This window comes from Heteronotia binoei, unplaced genomic scaffold (genome assembly GCF_032191835.1).
Source record: "Heteronotia binoei isolate CCM8104 ecotype False Entrance Well unplaced genomic scaffold, APGP_CSIRO_Hbin_v1 ptg002012l, whole genome shotgun sequence".
Lineage (NCBI taxonomy): Eukaryota > Metazoa > Chordata > Lepidosauria > Squamata > Gekkonidae > Heteronotia > Heteronotia binoei.
In genome coordinates this window covers 37,951-57,364 of record NW_026800497.1, presented here as the reverse complement: position 1 = coordinate 57,364, position 19,414 = coordinate 37,951, and the positions used below count along the sequence as shown (strand labels likewise).

The window sequence follows — 19,414 nt, the reverse complement described above, 5'->3', positions numbered from 1 at the left end:
CACCCTTCTCTCTGAATCAGAGACTCAGAGCCACTTACAATCCCCTTTATTTTCTTCCCACACAACAGACACCCTGTGAGGTGGGCAGGGCTGAGAGAGCTCTCCCAGAAGCTGCCCTTTCAAGGAAAACAGGTTGCTTACCTGTAACTGATGATCGAGTGGTCATCTTAGCAGCCACACACTGGGTACTGCGCCTGCATGGTACCTCTGTTCAGGAAATTTCTAGAGATAATTTTTTTGGCGGGCTTTTTCTCAGGTCCCGGGAAGCCGGCATTGACGGCGCATGCCTGGAGCTGAGGGAAATCCTGCCCGCACCTCAGTTCCTTCCTTACACCGCCGGGGAGCTCTGAAAGTTTCAAATCGTCTGAGAAACCCAGCCGTCAGGAAGGTTGGGTGGGTGGGTGGGTGCGGCTGCACAGATGACCACTCCAAGATCTTCTATTTGATTTGAGATGAACTGCGCCGTCAGTGCCTGCTTCCCGGGAGCTGAGAGAAAGCCCACCAAAGAAACTATTTCTAGAAATTTCCTGAAGAGAGGTACCGCACATGCGCAATACCCAGTGTGAGGTGAACTGTGCCATCAGTGTCTGCTTCCCGGGAGCTGAGAGGAAGCCCGCCAAAGAAATCATCTGTAGAAATTTCCTGAAGAGAGGCACCGCGCAGGCGCAATACCCAGTGTGAGGTGAACTGCGCCGTCAGTGCCTGCTTCCCAGGAGCTGAGAGAAAGCCCACCAAAGAAACTATTTCTAGAAATTTCCTGAAGAGAGGTACCGCAAAGGCACAATACCCAGTGTGAGGTGAACTGCGCCGTCAGTGCCTGCTTCCCAGGAGCTGAGAGAAAGCCCACCAAAGAAACTATTTCTAGAAATTTCCTGAAGAGAGGTACCGCACAGGCTCAATACCCAGTGTGAGGTGAACTGCGCCGTCAGTGCCTGCTTCCCAGGAGCTGAGAGAAAGCCCACCAAAGAAACTATTTGTAGAAATTTCCTGAAGAGAGGTACCGCACAGGCGCAATACCCAGTGTGAGGTGAACTGCGCCGTCAGTGCCTGCTTCCCGGGACCTGAGAGAAAGCCCGCCAAAGAAACTATCTCTACAAATTTCCTGAAGAGAGGTACCGCGCAGGCGCAATACCCAGTGTGAGGTGAACTGCGCCGTCAGTGCCTGCTTCCCGGGACCTGAGAGAAAGCCCGCCAAAGAAACTATCTCTAGAAATTTCCTGAAGAGAGGTACCGCACATGCGCAATACCCAGTGTGAGGTGAACTGTGCCATCAGTGTCTGCTTCCCGGGAGCTGAGAGGAAGCCCGCCAAAGAAATCATCTGTAGAAATTTCCTGAAGAGAGGCACCGCGCAGGCGCAATACCCAGTGTGAGGTGAACTGCGCCGTCAGTGCCTGCTTCCCAGGAGCTGAGAGAAAGCCCACCAAAGAAACTATTTCTAGAAATTTCCTGAAGAGAGGTACCGCAAAGGCGCAATACCCAGTGTGAGGTGAACTGCGCCGTCAGTGCCTGCTTCCCAGGAGCTGAGAGAAAGCCCACCAAAGAAACTATTTCTAGAAATTTCCTGAAGAGAGGTACCGCACAGGCTCAATACCCAGTGTGAGGTGAACTGCGCCGTCAGTGCCTGCTTCCCAGGAGCTGAGAGAAAGCCCACCAAAGAAACTATTTGTAGAAATTTCCTGAAGAGAGGTACCGCACAGGCGCAATACCCAGTGTGAGGTGAACTGCGCCGTCAGTGCCTGCTTCCCGGGACCTGAGAGAAAGCCCGCCAAAGAAACTATCTCTACAAATTTCCTGAAGAGAGGTACCGCGCAGGCGCAATACCCAGTGTGAGGTGAACTGCGCCGTCAGTGCCTGCTTCCCGGGACCTGAGAGAAAGCCCGCCAAAGAAACTATCTCTAGAAATTTCCTGAAGAGAGGTACCGCACAGGCGCAATACCCAGTGTGTGGCCTGCACAGAGACCACGAGGAAGATCAGCACTGAGAGAGCTCTGCTGACCCAAGGCCATTCCAGCAGCTGCGGGTGGAGGAGTGGGGCATCAAACCCGGTTCTCCCAGATAAGAGCCCGCGCACTTCACCTACACCAAACTGGCTCTTTAAGGAGCTACTGGACATTTGTTCTTTTCTGCTGTCAGGTCTTGGAAGCTAAGTGGGGACAGTACTTGGATGGGAGACCACCAAAGAAGCACGTGCAGAGGAAATCAACTGCAAACCATCTCTGCGTCTCACATGTCTTGAGAGCCTAATGAGTGTTGCTGTAAAGTTGGCCGCAACTTAGAATCATAGAATCATGGAGTTGGAAGGAACCCCCAAGGTCATCTAGTCCAACCCCTTGCTCAATGCAGGAAACTCACAAACACCTCCCCCTAAATTCACAGGATCTTCATTGCTGTCAGATGGCCATCTAGCCCAGGGGTGTCAAACATGCAGTTCGGGGGCTGAATCAGGCCCCCGGAGGGCTCCTATCAGGCCCCCGAGCAACTGGCTGTCATCTGCTTCCTTCTCCCTCTCTCTTGCTTCCTTCTGCATCACAGCATGCTTTACAAGGCTTGCTCAATCGCACAGGAGCTACAGAGCAGAACCTCTAATTTCTCCATTAGCTGAGGCTCGTCCCTTGGGGAAGAAGGGGGGAGGAATAGCTTGCTTTGCCAGGCTCTCTCAATCGCACAGCAGAGCTACTGAGCCAAGTTTCTCTTCCTTCTATTGGCTGAGGCTCCCCCCCCCAGTCCCCTGGGGGGAGGAAGGAAAGAGCCAGAGCTTCCTTGGCCCAGTCCCCTGGATCCCATGGAAGAAATGAAAAGAAAGCATCTTTAAGACCAATAAGTGCTAACATTTTAAGCATTTTTAAAAAAACATATTTGTATTTGTCTGTGTTCTTTATAAATTTTATAACTCTGCTCCTTAATCTGAAATAGGTACACACAGGGCCCAGGCGGACATGGCTCGGCCCAACCCGACATGGCCCGGCCCAACAAGGTCTCATTTATGTCAGATCTGGCCCTCATAACAAATGAATTTGACACCTCTGATCTAGCCTGGGGAGGGACGGTGGCTCAGTGGTAGAGTATCTGCTTGGGAAGCAGAAGGTCCCAGGTTCAATCCCTGGCATCTCCAAAAAAGGGTCCAGGCAAATAGGTGTGAAAAACCTCAGCTTGAGACCCTGGAGAGCCGCTGCCAGTCGAGTAGACAATACTGACTTTGATGGATTAAGGGTCTGATTCAGTAGAAGGCAGCTTCCTATGTCCTCTGTTTCAAAACCTCCAAGGAAAGAGAGCCCACCACCTTAACGCACTTGACTTAATGCACTTGATCCACTACCGCCCCAAGGGGATTTCTTCAAGCTGACGTCAACCCATTTCTGACATTGAATATACGCCTTCAGCCAACTGCAGACCACTCTGTCCGGGTTTCTCAAGCTTAGGTAGGCGACCAGGCTCCAGAGCGAACGACAGGGTACAGAATCCAATCGAACGTTCGGGGTGGGTAGGGGCATGCTAACTTTTCGAGTGGCCGAATTTAGAGATTTGTTCAATGAAGCTGCCAGTAGTTGGGAAGCAAATTCCAACAAGGTAGAATCATTAAAGAGTTACACATGGAATTCACTGCCACAGGTGGTGGTGGTAGCTGCAAGCATAGACAGTTTTAAGAGAGGATTGGATAAACATGAATACATGAAGCTGCCTTATGAAGATCCTGTGAATTTAGGGGGAGGTATTTGTGAGTTTCCTGCATTGTGCAAGGGGTTGGACTAGATGACTCTGGAGGTCCCTTCCAACTCTATGATTCTATACTGAATCAGACCCTCGGTCAGTATTGTCTACTCAGACTGGCAGTGGCTCTCCAGAATCTCAAGCTGAGGTTTTTCATGCCTACTTGCCTGGACCCTTTTTTTTTAGTTGGAGATGCTGGGGACTGAACCTGGGACCTTCTGCTTACCAAGCAGATGCTCTACCACTGAGCCACTGTCCCTCCCCATATGGAGCAGAGGTCCATCAGTGGCTGTTAGCCACAGGGTATAGATGGAACTCTCTGTCTGGGGCAAGGGATGCTCAGTATTCTTGGTGCTGGGGGGGGGGGAGCAGCAGTGGGAGGGCTTCTAGTGTCCTGGCCCCACTGGTGGACCTCCTGATGGCGCATGGTTTTTTTGGCCACTGTGTGACACAGAGTGCTGGACTGGATGGGCCATTGGCCTGATCCAACATGGCTTCTCCTGCGTTCTTATGTGTGACACAGAGTGTTGGACTGGATGGGCCATTGGCCTGATCCAACATAGCTTTTCTTATGTTCTTATGTGTGACACAGAGTGTTGGACTGAATGGGCCATTGGCCTGATCCAACATGGCTTTTCTTGCATTCTTATGTGTGACACAGAGTGTTGGACTGGATGGGCCATTGGCCTGATCCAACATAGCTTTTCTTATGTTCTTATGTGTGACACAGAGTGTTGGACTGAATGGGCCATTGGCCTGATCCAACATGGCTTTTCTTGCATTCTTATGTGTGACACAGAGTGTTGGACTGGATGGGCCATTGGCCTGATCCAATATAGCTTTTCTTATGTTCTTATGTGTGACACAGAGTGTTGGACTGAATGGGCTATTGGCCTGATCCAACATGGCTTCTCTTGCGTTCTTATGTGTGACACTGTGGTCGTTTTCGCACTCACCTTAATCAGCAGCGACGACCCTCTTCACCGCGCAGGATCCGCGCGGATTTCGCACTAATTGCCGCGGAGCACCCGGAAGAGCCGGAAAGTCCCGGCGCTTTTGCGGCGCAAACGGAAACTGCTTTTTGGCGGTTTCGGTTTGCGCTGCAAAAGCGCCGGGACTTTCCGGCTCTTCCGGGTGCTCCGCGGCAATTAGTGCGAAATCCGCGCGGATCCTGCGCGGTGAAGAGGGTCGTCGCTGCTGATTAAGGTGAGTGCGAAAACGACCAGAGTGTTGGACTGGATGGGCCATTGGCCTGATCAACATGGCTTCTCTCATGTTCTTAAGTGACACAGAGTGTTGGACTGGAGGGGCCACTGGCCTGATCCAACATGGCTTCTCTTATGTTCTTATGTGACACAGAGTGTTGGACTGGATGGGCCATTGGCCTGATCCAACGTGGCTTCTCTTACGTTCTTATGTGTGACACAGAGTGTTGGACTGGATGGGCCACTGGCCTGATCCAACATGGCTTCTCTCATGTTCTTATGTGACACAGAGTGTTGGACTGGAGGGGCCACTGGCCTGATCCAACATGGCTTCTCTTATGTTCTTATGTGACACAGAGTGTTGGACTGGATGGGCCATTGGCCTGATCCAACGTGGCTTCTCTTACGTTCTTATGTGTGACACAGAGTGTTGGACTGGATGGGCCACTGGCCTGATCCAACATGGCTTCTCTCATGTTCTTATGTGACACAGAGTGTTGGACTGGATGGGCCACTGGCCTGGTCCAACATGGCTTCTCTTATGTTCTTATGTGACACAGAGTGTTGGACTGGATAGGCCATTGGCCTGATCCAACATGGCTTCTCTCATGTTCTTATGTGACACAGAGTGTTGGACTGGATGGGTCATTGGCCCGATCCAACATGGCTTCTCTTATGTTCTTTGAGTCCGGCTTGCCCTGAGGACTGAGTAGATTTCCAGAGCCAGCACAGTGTAGTGGTTTCAGAGCACTGGACTTGTAGCTAGATCAAGATGGGTAGCTGTGTTAGTCTGTATCAGTAGAAGAGAACAAGAGTCCTGGAGCACCCTAAAGACTAATGACTATTAACCGCTACAACCCCACTGGCTCTCTGAATCAAGAGTCTGAAACACATCAGTCACACACACTGCTTCCCGAGCTACATTTCTGCGCAGCCTGGAATTCTACTTTATCGCATTGGGGGTGGAGAGGGGGGAAGACAACACGAAGAGTAATGGCAGATTGAGAATGCACATTTTATTTAAGTAAAAAAAAAAAAGAAGGAAAACCAGATAAGTGGGGGCCGTCAGCAAGAGCTTTTCGCGACATCTTTTCTAAAGGATAACATTCTTCTTTCCTCTGACGGCCCCCCCCCTAAGATATAACAAATATTTTGTTCTAGGCTAGTTTTTAAGGTTGTCCAGTTTAAACCATCTCTTTCACCTTTACCTATTTAGAGTTTCTTTTTCCAGAAACGTTTTTTTTTTCTTTTTAATATATATATATATAATTTTATATATAATATGTATATATTATACAGGATATACAGATTTCCAAGAACGAGACCACTTTAAAACACGGGGACCGAGTAGCCGCAACACTCTCTGCCGCTGCGTTGTAGCGATTTTGGGGGGAGGGGCTTGGCTAGCCAGCTGCTGAGAAAGACAATTCTCACAGACAAAAAGGGAATTTCTGGGATATTATTTACACAGGTGGGCCGGGGCGGGTGCTCTCTTTCCTCTAAAAGGCTCTCATGATTTAAAGTATGTGCAGTTTCAAAGCCCCATGGAAAGGATATGGGAAAGGGGGGGGGGGGGAGAAAAACCACCCACAAACTATGTACAGCGTAAACAGCACAAGGCGTGAAAAAATCCTCCTTCTGTCCAGGAACGGAGGCCTCCCAAAGAAGCCACCGGATCGGGGGCTAACACTCCTCTTCCGTTTCCCGGGGCTTCTTGTGAATAGCCCGGTTAAAGCTGTGGCACGCAGGGACCCAATGATTGTCGTGGAGGCCTAGTTTGCACCCGGGGACATTCTTCTGGGCCCGGTGGCAACACATCCAGTAGCCGGGTCCATAGGGCAAAGCTTGGCAATAGGGCTTGGGGTGCCACCGGCAGAGCGAGACGTCCCCCTTGACGTACTTCTTCTTGCACTGCTTGCACGGGTCCTCCCGGTAGCGGGGGTCGCGCACCCAGCGGGAATCGGCCGGCCGGATGTTGTAGTACTCAATGATGAATTTGAAATAGCCGCAAGTGCATTTGAGGGCCACCAGGCTCCTGGTGGGCAGCAGGCCGAAGATCTTCACAAGGATGTGGTGGGGGAGGAAGACCAGGTACTGCTGGGGCTCCAGCAGCTGCTGGATCTTGAAGCGGGTCTCCAGAAAGTCATGCGATCGCTGCCTCTTTAAATGACAAGCATCGGGGCCCTGCAAGAGGGCTTCCACGGGTTCCCCGGAGACGCCGCTGATTACACAAGGTGTGTCAGTGGGAGGGTCTCCCTTCCTGTCAACATCCACTCGGTGCTCTTCTGCAGTAGCGTCCCCTGTACGGAGATGCTTGCGGCGAGTTTCGCGCTCAGACAACAGTAGGAATAACCTCCCCGGAAGAGAATCTTCCCCGAAGCTCGAGTCAGAAGGGTGAGCTTTTCTACACAGTTTATCCATCTTTATGACAGAGATGCTAATATTTAAGGACTCTTTCGTCCTGAGATGCGAATTTGGGTTAGAAACATCTCCTGGTTCTTTAGGTGTAGAAGCAAAGGCTGCATTTTCCCCGTGTAAGGAACGTAGACACGCCTGAGCGGCTTCTGGATATGTAGAAGGGAGTTGTAGCGTAACCTTAGATCGTGATGGAGTTCCCAGATCGAGCTGAGAACTTGAATTCTCCACAAATGATGACAACTGGACAGGCGGCGGAACTTCCCAGAAATTGTCTTCCTCCGTAGAGCCACACTTTGATCTCTCGTTGTCATCCTTGCCCCGTTCTTCCTGATTAAGAACCCCGGAAGGCTCCTTGCCGGCTTCATTCTCAGCCGGTGTTCCACTTGCCAGCAGCACCCGCCCAACGTTCCTCCGGAAGCTGTTGTTTCGTGAGAGGCTTCCCGCTTCCCGTTCGCTTTGCCGTCTCAGGCACTCCGATTCCAGCTTCGCCACCATGTCCAACACCCGCACGGGCTCGGCCTGCTGCTCTCCGTCGCTGCTGGTCCCGCAGGTTGCCTTTTCAGGTGGAGTCTCGTGGCCTCCCAAGTTGGAAAAGGGGCTGGATGAGGGAAGTGAGACTTTGGCTTGCCCGGGACACCTAGTAACGGTTGGGGCACCGGGGCAGTTCTTGGTGCAGTCAGCAAGCAAAACACTCGCTCGTTGTTCCAGGAAAGCGACCATCTCGATCACGGATAAAGGCCTCCCGGGGAAACCCCCCTCCCCGCCGTCATTCACATTATGGACAGAGCAGTGCTCAATGCCGCAGGCGAACGGCTCGTAGCACCTCCCACTAGTCTCTCGTGGCCTTTCCAGGTGGATCTTGGCCTTCCTGAGGTCGAGCGATTTTTTCCTCCGCTTGGTCGCCCTCCCGTCGATGTCCCAAGTGCTTTTGTTCTTCATGGAGCAGAGCCGGTTGTCAGCGCACTGCTGGGCTGCGAAGAAGGCAATCTTCTCCTTGGTGTTCCCCGGTTTCACAACTGCCCAGATGTCCAGCAACGGCTCTCCGTCCTCCCCCTGGTGGATGGTGGCGGGCAGAGCGCTCCGCTTCTCCTTCCCGCTTCGCCCTTCGGCGTGAACTCGACCACCATTCCTGCCACAGAGGGAGTTGGCGGAAAGGTTCCCCAGTGGCTTGCGGAGAGGCGGGCTAGCTAAGAAGCCAGCCTTGGGACTGCTGCGCTTTTCCTCATTGGCCAGCCGCTGTTGGCTCATGGGTGTGCTTTGTGGGGGGTCCTGGCTTATTTCTAGAGGCCGCTCTTTCTTCTGAAGCTTGAGATATGGCTTTAAGTGCATGCCAGATATTCTAGGAAAGAAAACGATAGAGAGGGACATTTTAACTCACACAACATACATTATTCCACTGCAAAGAGATCTCCTTTGGTGCAAACAATGAGGCAGAGGAAATCTTAAGCCGAAGGATCGTGCCACTGTCTGCTAAGCGAGTGGCAAGATACAACCCAGTGTCCTTATTTTCCTCAAGGGGATTTGTAAACATGGACTCCTATTTGTTTGTTTGCTTATTTATTTCTCAAATTTATATATTGTTCCCTCTCCCCTGAGTGGGATTTGGCACAGCTAACAGCATATAAAACACACCCAATGAAAACAATAAGAAGGATACAATAAATAGATTTTTTAAATATAAAACGATTAAAAATCTATCCCCATTCAAATCTATCCACTATTAAACAGGATAGGATGTGTGGATGGTGAAGACACAGCAGAAGCTGCAGGGTGGATCACAGTCACCCAAAGGCTGCCTGAAAAAGAGCAGCCTTGATGCCCTGCAGAACCTAGAGAGATCCCATAAGACATCTGCCTCCTCAGGCAACTGGCTTCACAGAACAGGGGCCACTAGTGAGAAGGCCCTCACCCTTGAGAAGGCCCTTGCTCAGAGAAGGCCATTGGTAGGAGATGACCCTTGCCCTTGAGAAGGCCCTTGCCTTGAGAAGGCCCTCGCCCTTGAGAAGACTCTTGCTCAGAGAAAGCCCTTGCCCTGGAGAAGGCCCTCGTTCGGAGAAGGACCTTGTCCTTGAGAAGGCCCTTGCTTGGAGAAGACCCTCACCCTTGAGAAGGCCCTCGCTCAGAGAAGGACCTCGCCCTTGAGAAGGCCCTCGCTCGGAGAAGGACCTCGTCCTTGAGAAGGTCCTTGCTCAGAGAAGGACCTCACCCTTGAGAAGGCCCTTGCCCAGAGAAGGCCCTTGCCCTTGAGAAGGCCCTCGCTCGGAGAAGGACCTCGTCCTTGAGAAGGCCCTTGCTCGTAGAAGACCCTCACCCTTGAGAAGCCCCTCGCTCAGAGAAGGACCTTGTCCTTGAGAAGGCCCTTGCTCGGAGAAGGCCCTCACCCTTGAGAAGGCCTTCGCTCAGAGAAGGACCTTGCCCTTGAGAAGGCCCTTGATTGGAGAAGGCCTCACCCTTGAGAAGGCTCTTTCTCTGGATAGAATAGCTGCAATTAAAATGAATATTCTACCAAGAATAATGTATTTGTTTCAAACTATTTCCATTGTGAAAGAAAGTAAACAATTTGATAAATGGCGAAGAAAAATTTCAAAATTTGTGTGGGCTGGGAAGAAACCAAGGATCAAAATGAAAAAGAAAGGTGGATTTCAACTAACAAATTTAAAATTATATCAGGAAGCAGTTTGTTTAGTGTGGATAAAAGAATGGATAACGCTGTTAAACAAAAAGTCTTAGTGCTGGAAGGTCACGGAAATAAATTTGGCTGGCACGCATATTTGTATTATGGGAAAAAAAAGATGGACATTTTTTTCTCTCACCATTATATAAGAAATAATTTGCTAAATACATGGATGAAATACAAGAAATATGGGGATGAGAGAAAACCGTTATGGATAGTGCCAGCTGAAGTAATAAAAATAATGGCTGAGATAGGTGAAGAAAAGTGGTTGTCATATAATCAATTATTAAAAATACAAAGTGGAAAAAAGAACTGAAAACTGCTGAAGAGTTGAATAATAAATATGATTGGTTCCAAATGCAACAATTAAAGAGTTTGGTGGATAATGATATCAAAACTGAAGGAATAAGACGAGAACAAACAGAAATGGGAAAAGTTCTGCTTGGAGATAATGAAAAATTAATTTTGAAAATCTATGCTACTCTTAAAGATGAAAGATGAAGTAGTTAAATCTCAAATGATTAAGTGGGCAATTAATGTAAATAAAGAAATACAGATGGATACATGGGAATATTTGTGGAAGAACTCTATGAAGCCTTTCTCCATATGTTCCTCAGAGAGCACTGTGTTCAGGGACACAAAATCTACTCTCTGTCCCCAAACCAAGGGAGGCCAGACTGTGCTCTATACAGGCTAAGGCCTTCTCAGTGGCAGCACCAACCATGTGGAATGCCCTTCCAGAGGCCATAATGAGGAATTAGGATCACTGTCAGAAGAAAGTAAGTTATGATCCCGCCTATACTGAAGTTTTGAGCAGTGCCATGAAATGTATTTTAATTGTTTTAAATTGTAATCTAAATTTTGTTTAAAAAAAAAAATTGACTGTTAGCCGCCCGGAGTCCGCTTGCGGAGAGGGCGGGGTAGAAATCTAGAAGAAGAAGAAGAAGATATTGGATTTATATCCCGCCCTCCACTCCGAAGAGTCTCAGAGCGGCTCACAATCTCCTTTCCCTTCCTCCCCCACAACAGACACCCTGTGAGGTGGGTGGGGCTGGAGAGGGCTCTCACAGCAGCTGAACCTTTCAAGGACAACCTCTGCCAGAGCTATGGCTGACCCAAGGCCATTCCAGCAGGTGCAAGTGGAGGAGTGGGGAATCAAACCCGGTGCTCCCAGATAAGAGTCTGCACACTTAACCACTACACCAAACTGGCTCTCCACTTATCTAAAGTGATAAATAAATAAATACATTAATAAAGCATTGTTCCAAAGGTTGGTGTGTGGCTAAAAAGTTCCCACAACCTTGCGGTGAAAGGTGCGTCACCCTCCTCTAAGGTAAGGGATGCTGAGACAATATGACTCTCCGTGAGCCAAATCGGCCATTCTGCACCACGCCTTGCGTGCCCTGGACCCCTTCGCTTGGGGAAAGAGGTTAAATGTTTCATGCACGACAAGAGAGCGGCAGCTTTGCATGCGGAAGATCCTGGGTTCAAATCCTGGTCCTCTCTGGAGGACCCAGAAAACCATGGATGGTCACAGTAGACAGGAATGGTCTAGCTGGGCCAATATGCAGATTCATTATAAAGCAGCCTTGAATTCCCATCTCATAGCCTGCTGAACTTGAAGTCGCCTTCTGCTGAATCAGAGCCTCAGTCCGTCAAAGTAAGTATTGTCTGCTCAGCAGGGCTTTTTTTTGTAGCAGAAGCTCCTTTGCATATTAGACCACACCCCTCTGACGTAGCCAAACCTCCAAGAGCTTACAGGGCTCTTAGTTACAGGGCCTACTGTAAGCTCTTGGAAGGACTGGCTATGTCAGAGGGGTGTGGCCTAATATGCAAAGGAGCTCCTGCTACAAAAAGAGCACTGATTTAGGCCACAACCTCTGATGTAGCCATATCTCCTGGAGCTCACAGGGCTCTTCGTACAGGGCCTACTGTAAGCTCTTGGAGGATTGGCTACATTGGGGGGGGGGGGGTGGCCTAATATGCAGAGGAGCTCCTGCTACAAAACAAGCACTGATTTAGGCCACACACCCTGATGTAGCCATACCTCCTGGAGCTTACAGGGCTCTTCGTACAGGGCCTACTGTAAGCTCTTGGAGGATTGGCTACATCAGGGGGGAAGGGGTGGCCTAATATGCAAAGGAGTTCCTGCTACAAAAAAAGCACTGATTTAAGCCACACACCCTGATGTAGCCAATCCTCCTGGAGCTTACAGGGCTCTCAGTATAGGGCTTACTGTAAGCTCTTGGAGGATTGGCTACATCAGAGGGGTGTGGCCTAATATGCAAAGGAGCTCCTGCTATGGAAAAAGCCCTGCTGCTCGGACCAAAAGCGACTCTCCTGGGATCAGGTGTGGGGGGTCTTTCCCATCACCTCTCACTAGATCGTCTAACTGGAACACTGGGGATTGAACCCGGAGCCTTCTGCATGCCAAGTCAGGGAGCCCTGCACCACCGACGAAGCTCCAGCTCTCCAGGGTTTGGGGCAGGAGAGGGTCTTTAACAGCCTCGCCTCCCTGCGCTGCCGTTAACTGGCAGGCCCGGGCTAGGCTTTTCTGCGCCCCAGGCTGAATAGCACTCTGCCGCCCACCCCCACCGCAGTATCATATTCATGCGTGCCCCCCGATGATGTCACTGGTTCCCCCCCCTTTGCCCAGGCTTCCCGAGTCTTGGGGCGTCTAGGCGAAGACAGAACCCGCGGCAGCTTGCAGGCCCCACCCCCCCTTCACTCAGACTCCCAAACCTCGAGGAGCCTGGGCGCCTCGTGGTGCCCCTAGGCCAGGTGGCACCCGAGACCGCTGCCTAGTCGGCCTACTCCCACGCACCGGCCCTGTTAACTGGAGATGCTGAAGACTGCAACCTGTGTGTGTGCAGCCGCCTCCTAGGTACTACGCCGCAATGCCCCGCTCTGCCAATCTCGCCTACCGTTTGACCTGTTGGAAGGCGGAGGACGTGGAATTCAGCAGTTCCCTGTGGAGGCCGGCTCGGCAGGAACTCTTCATCCTCAGTCGCCCCCTCCTCCTCCCCGCCTCCGGGTGCAGCAGGCAGGCCCCGTCACAGCCAGTCCATCTCCCCCTGCAGGCCAGGATCCTTCCTCAGCTCGTCTCGCCCACGCGGCGTCCGACTGTGTCTTTGGCCCCTAAAAACCGCTGGGGGGGGGAGGGAGAAAGCAGAGGCGCTGTTAGTTACGTTGAGCCGGGAGACACGTAGGATGCACCACCCCTGGTCACACAGCCCGTATTCAGGAAAATGCTCCCTAACTTCATTCCCCTCGTGACAGCTGGTTATGCTTTCCCCCCAAGAAAGAACAAAGGTGTCCTAGAGTAGGGTTCACCAACACAGTCTCCAGGAGCATCATAGTGCCCACCAAGTGTTTTTAAGAAGTGGGTGGAGAAGAAGAGGAGAAGTCTATCAGGGCTAGTAGCCATGGAGATTAAAGGGAACCTCCACATTCAGAAGCACTAACCAGTGGTGTCAAACATGTGGCCCGGGGGCCAGATCAGGCCTCTAAAGGGCTCCTATCAGGCCCGCAAGCGTGTATGTGTGTATGTGTTTTGTTGGCTTGTTATGCTAGGACTCTCCTGGGTGCAATGGGTTTTTGCCTCTCCCTTTTCATGCCTTCATGATCCAGTCTTTCTCAGTAGGGAAGCAATGTGAATTATTTCGATGAGGAATAAGTAACAAGCAGTGAGGTGGTATAGGCTGAGAGTGTGTAGACTGGGGATTTTAACCTAGACTTCCCATATAAGTAGGCTGATACACAGAGTGTTGGGCTGGATGGGCCATTGGCCTGATCCAACATGGCTTCTCTTATGTTCCTATGTGACACAGAGTGATGGACTGGATGGGCCATTGGCCTGATCCAACATGGCTTCTCTTATGTTCTTATGTGACACAGAGTGTTGGACTGGATGGGCCATTGGCCTGATCCAACATGGCTTCTCTTATGTTCTTAATAAACAAAATATTGCAAGAGTGCTAATCTTTTAAGCATATTTTAAGTTTTTTTTAAAAAAAAATCTTTTTTTTGTCTGTGTCCTTTATAAAGTTTATATCTCCACTGCCTGTACGATACACTGTATGACATTCATGGCCCCAGCCCCACAAGGTCTCGTTTATGTCAGATCCGGCCCTCAGAACAAATGAGTTTGACACCCCTGCGCTAAACCTCTAAATTCCAAAGCCAGGATGCAATTTCAGGAAGAAGGCCGCTTCTGCTCTCTCACCACAATTGTTGGCTTTTCAAGGGCCTCTCCTGGCGGGGGGGGGATTGCCGAAACGGGAGTTCAAGGGCCACGCCGGTATTCATAAAAACTCATCTTGTCTGACAACGGATCGATGCCTTCCTAGCCACAACGCAATTTGCAGCTGATGGGGAAGGCTAATAAAAGCTGACTTTCCAGGGGAGGGACGGTAGCTCAGTGGTAGAGCATCTGCTTGGGAAGCAGAAGGTCCCAGGTTCAATCCCCGGCATCTCCAGTTGAAAAGAACCAGGAAGGAGGTGATGGGAAAGACCTCAGCCTGAGACCCTGGAGAATTATTTAGTGAGGCTGTAGCTCAGTGGCAGAGCATCTGCTTGGTAAGCAGAAGGTCCCAGGTTCAATCCCTGGCATCGCCAAAAAAGGGTCCAGGCAAATAGGTGTGAAAATCCTCAGCTTGAGACCCTGGAGAGCCACTGCCAGTCTGAGAAGACAATACTGACTTTGATGGACCGAGGGTCTGATTCAGTAGAAGGCAGCTTCATATCTTCATATGTTCAAAGCGCATAGCAGCCACGTTCTAGCGCGAGCCATCAATGCCGCAAAGACAAACAGCTCTTTCCTGAAACACACAACTACGTCTGAGTCACCTGCTCATGGTCGGATGGGGCCACAACAAAGATAGAACTCTCCGTGCCAAAGCACAATTCTGACTGTGTAAGGAGTATACAGTATCAAAATACAAAAAGGGTATCTATCATCCATGCAAAACATATCAGTCATCTCTCTCGGCTTGGCTTCGCGAACAAAGATTTAAGAAGGGTGCAATAGTCCACGTTTGCTGCAGGCTCGCTGGTGGCTGACAAGACCAATGTGGGACAGGCAGGTCCGGCCACAGCGGCTGCAGGGAAAAGTCTGATTTAGGGTTGGTCCTGTAGCAGTGCGATTCTTCCTCAATCTCCTTTTGTCCTCAAGACCAGCTATGCGTGTGTTCTCAAAGGAAGAGACAGCCTGGTGGATGGTGTGCCTCCATGCTTTGCGATCTGAGGCTAGGTCAGACCACTGGTGATGGTTGATGTGACAGAAAGTTAAAACCTCATTACTTCCACAATGCTACTACTGTCCTTATATGGCACAAAGCCGCGATATTATATTCCAGTGTTATATATGAAAAAGGGTCCAACGGAGAACCGGTCCGTTTAGCAAGCCATTTCGGATCTCAAATCTTTCTTCTGGGGGCCAATCTTGTATGTTATGTGCAATTTTCTGAGTCCAGTAGTGCCAAAAAAATATACAGACAACATCTGTGTCAGTCCAGAAGTCCTAGCTTTCTCTAATTTTCATGCATAATAGCGGGAGGAAAGGAAAAGTCCCCTGTGCAAGCACCAGTCGTTTCCGACTGGGGTGACGTTGCTTTCACGTTTTCACGGCAGACTTTTTACGGGGTGGTTTGTCATTGCCTTCCCCAGTCATCTACAGTTTCCCCCCAGCAAGCTGGGTGCTCCTTTTAATTTTCACACATAATAGCGGGAGGAAAGGAAAGGAAAAGTCTCCTGTGCAAGCACCAGTCATTTCCGACTCTGGGGTGACGTTGCTTTCACAACGTAAGGGGAGGGACGGTGGCTCAGTGGTAGAGCATCTGCTTGGGAAGCAGAAGGTCCCAGGTTCAATCCCCGGCATCTCCCAAAAAGGGTCCAGGCAAATAGGTGTGAAAAACCTCAGCTTGAGACCCTGGAGAGCCGCTGCCAGTCTGAGAAGACAATACTGACTTTGATGGACCAAGGGTCTGATTCAGTATAAGGCAGCTTCATATGTTCATATGTTCATTTCACGGCAGGCTTTTTACGAGGTGGTTTGCCATTGCCTTCCCCAGTCCTCTACACTTTCCCCCCAGTGAGCTGGGTGCTCCTTTTACCGACCTGGGAAGGATGGAAGGCTGAGTCAACCTCAAGCCGGCTACCTGAAAACCCAGCTTCTGCCAGGGATCGAACTCAGGTCGTGAGCAGAGCTTAGGACTGCAGTACTGCAGCTTTAGCACTCTGCGCCACGGGGCTCTTATAATAGCGGGAACGCCATAGCCGATACATTCCTTGTCAGCAAAACAGGATGGAGAGCGTGAGCCGCCCGGGATTGAAAATGTTTATCATGGGGGATGGGGGGGGGGGGCTGCTGATAACAAAAAATGCAGACCGCAAGATAGTGCTATTTTTTGAAAAATTTAAATTCTAACCATAGGTGTGTACTTCCGCTCTAAGATACCACATATGATCTCCCATCTGCTGCACAAAGATAACACGTACGAATCCGCCACTTATCTGTTTCCCTCAAATATACAAGCATTTTCCATATGGTTATTGGGTGTTATCCTCCTGCTTTGCTCAACAAACAGCGGCACATTCCTGCTAGCGGTAAGGCGCGAGGCACAGAACGTAACAACCACAAGACAGCCGAGTGTTCTGCAAAAAAATGACCGTGTCCCTTGGGAGTGGCTGCATTTGTTAATCTGGATCATTTCTCGTGCACCTTTTCATTCATAAATGCACCCAAAGAAGAAGAAGAAGAATTGCAGATTTATATCCCGCCTTCTCCCTGAATCAGAGACTCAGAGCGGCTTGCAATCTCCTATGTCTTCTCCCCTCACAACGGACACCCTGTGAGGTGGGTGGGGCTGGAGAGGGCTCTCCCAGCAGCTGCCCTTTCGAGGACAACCTCTGGCAGAGCTATGGCTGACCCAAGGCCGTTCCAGCAGCTGCAAGTGGAGGAGTGGGGAATCAAACCTGGTTCTCCCAGTTAAGAGTCTGCACACTTCACCACTACACCAAACTGGCAACCAGTGTTCCCTCTAAGGTGAGCTGGTGTGAGCTAGCTCACAGTTTTTTTTAGCCTCCGGCTCGCACGTTTTTGTCTTTGCTCAGGAAAAATGGCCCCACGGCAGATTTATGCAGTAGCTCACAACTTCCATGCCAGTAGCTCGCAAAGTAAAAATTTTGCTCACAAGACTCTGCGGCTTATAGGGAACATTGGTTACACCAGTGTTCCCTCTAAGGTGAGTTGGTGTGAGCTAGCTCACAGGTTTTTTTTAGCCACCGGCTCGCACATTTTTGTCTTCGCTCAGGAAAAATGGCCCCACGGCAGATTTATGCAGTAGCTCACAACTTCCATGCCAGTAGCTCGCAAAGTAAAAATTTTTGCTCACAAGACTCTGCAGCTTATAGGGTTGACTCAGTCTAAGGCAGCTTCAATGTGTTCAATGGACTGCCTATTACTTTTTTCAGATTCAAGAAGACACCTCTTGGCTGGGTAAAAGAGTTGTTACCCTGGGTAATTCTTATCTGACTTTATTATGCACGTACTTGCTATTGCTGATATATTTATGGAGGGATATATAAAAAGTCCCCCCCCCTCTCTCTCTGTGTATATATACAGAGAGAGAGAGAAAGGGGGGGGCTTACAAGACTCTGGAGAGCCACCCTGGGGCTCTTTAGCTTGGAGAAACGTCGACTGCGGGGTGACATGATAGAGGTTTACAAGATTATGCATGGGATGGAGAAAGTAGAGAAAGAAGTCCTTTTCTCCCTTTCTCACAAGACAAGAACTCGTGGGCATTTGATGAAATTGCTGAGCAGTCGGGTTAAAACGGATAAAAGGAAGTACTTCTTCACCCAAAGGGTGATTGGCATGTGGAATTCACTGCCACAAGAGGTGGTGGCGGCTACAAGCATAGCCAGCTTCAAGAGGGGGTTAGATAAAAATATGGAGCAGAGGTCCATCAGTGGCTATATATATAATTTTTTTTGGCCACTGTGTGACACAGAGTGTTGGATTGGATGGACCATTGGCCTGATCCAACATGGCTTCTTCTGTGTTATAACTTTTGTAGAAAAAGCCCAGCAGAAACTCATTTGCATAATAGGCCATGCCCCCTGGCACCAAGCCAGCCAAGTTGATGGGGTGTGAACTGGCAGAGACTGACCAAGAGAGAGATCTTGGGGTCGTGGTAGATAATTCACTGAAAATGTCAAGACAGTGTGCGTTTGCAATAAAAAAGGCCAACGCCATGCTGGGAATTATTAGGAAGGGAATTGAAAACAAATCAGCCAGTATCATAATGCCCCTGTATAAATCGATGGTGCGGTCTCATTTGGAGTACTGTGTGCAGTTCTGGTCGCCGCACCTCAAAAAGGATATTATAGCATTGGAGAAAGTTCAGAAAAGGGCAACTAAAATGATTAAAGGGCTGGAACACCTTCCCTATGAAGAAAGGTTGAAACGCTTAGGGCTCTTTAGCTTGGAGAAACGTCGACTGAGGGGTGACATGATAGAAGTTTACAAGATAATGCATGGGATGGAGAAAGTAGAGAAAGAAGTACTTTTCTCCCTTTCTCACAATACAAGAACTCGTGGGCATTCGATGAAATTGCTGAGCAGACAGGTTAAAACGGATAAAAGGAAGTACTTCTTCACCCAAAGGGTGATTAACATGTGGAATTCACTGCCACAGGAGGTGGTGGCGTCCACAAGCATAGCCACCTTCAAGAAGGGGTTAGATAAAAATATGGAGCAGAGGTCCATCAGTGGCTATTAGCCACAGTGTGTGTGTGTGTGTGTGTGTGTGTATATATATATATATATATATATATATATATATATATATTTGGCCGCTGTGTGACACAGAATGTTGGACTGGATGGGCCATTGGCCTGATCTAACATGGCTTCTCTTATGTTCTTATGTTCTTATGAACTACGTTCCTGTGCGTTCCTGCTTATATTTAAAAAAAAAAGTCCTCTGTGGGGGGGGGGAGGGAGAGATAGAGCGCACCATTCAGCCTAATAGTACAAAAAAGAAAAGGGGTCTCTCTCTCATATATATATATATATATATATATATATATATATATATATAAATATATATATATATAAACCCCCTTTTTCTTTTTTGTACTATTAGGCTGAATGGCGATTTTGGTATACTTATGTACACTTAACTTTCCCCCCACCCCATCCCTCGAACATAAGGGGTTTATATTTTGTTAAAAAGCAAAAAACAAAAATTTAAAAAATATTGGTATTTTATAAAAACAAATGCATATTTTTAAAAAAAAAAAAAGAAAAAAAGCCAATTTGTCTATGTTGTAACACCACGGTGCAGGAATGGCGCTTTGATACAGGGTACGGGTCTGTGGGCTCATAGTTAGAATAAAACCTTCC

At 49.3% G+C, this 19,414-nt stretch overlaps 1 protein-coding gene across 1 annotated transcript in view; it reads right to left on the bottom strand.

Annotated features, from left to right (window-relative positions):
* Window positions 1–5,915: 5,915 nt before the first annotated feature.
* LOC132565925 (F-box only protein 34-like) overlaps window positions 5,916–19,414 on the bottom strand; it is a 43,125-nt gene continuing 29,626 nt past the window's right edge. Inside the window, exons 2-3 of the mRNA XM_060230547.1 lie at window positions 12,931–13,154; window positions 5,916–8,671 (exon numbers count right to left, since the gene is read on the bottom strand). Of these exons, the coding sequence (XP_060086530.1) occupies window positions 6,598–8,671; window positions 12,931–13,007 (2,151 nt within the window). The 5' untranslated portion in view covers window positions 13,008–13,154 and the 3' untranslated portion in view covers window positions 5,916–6,597. The remainder of the gene's footprint in view (window positions 8,672–12,930; window positions 13,155–19,414) is intronic.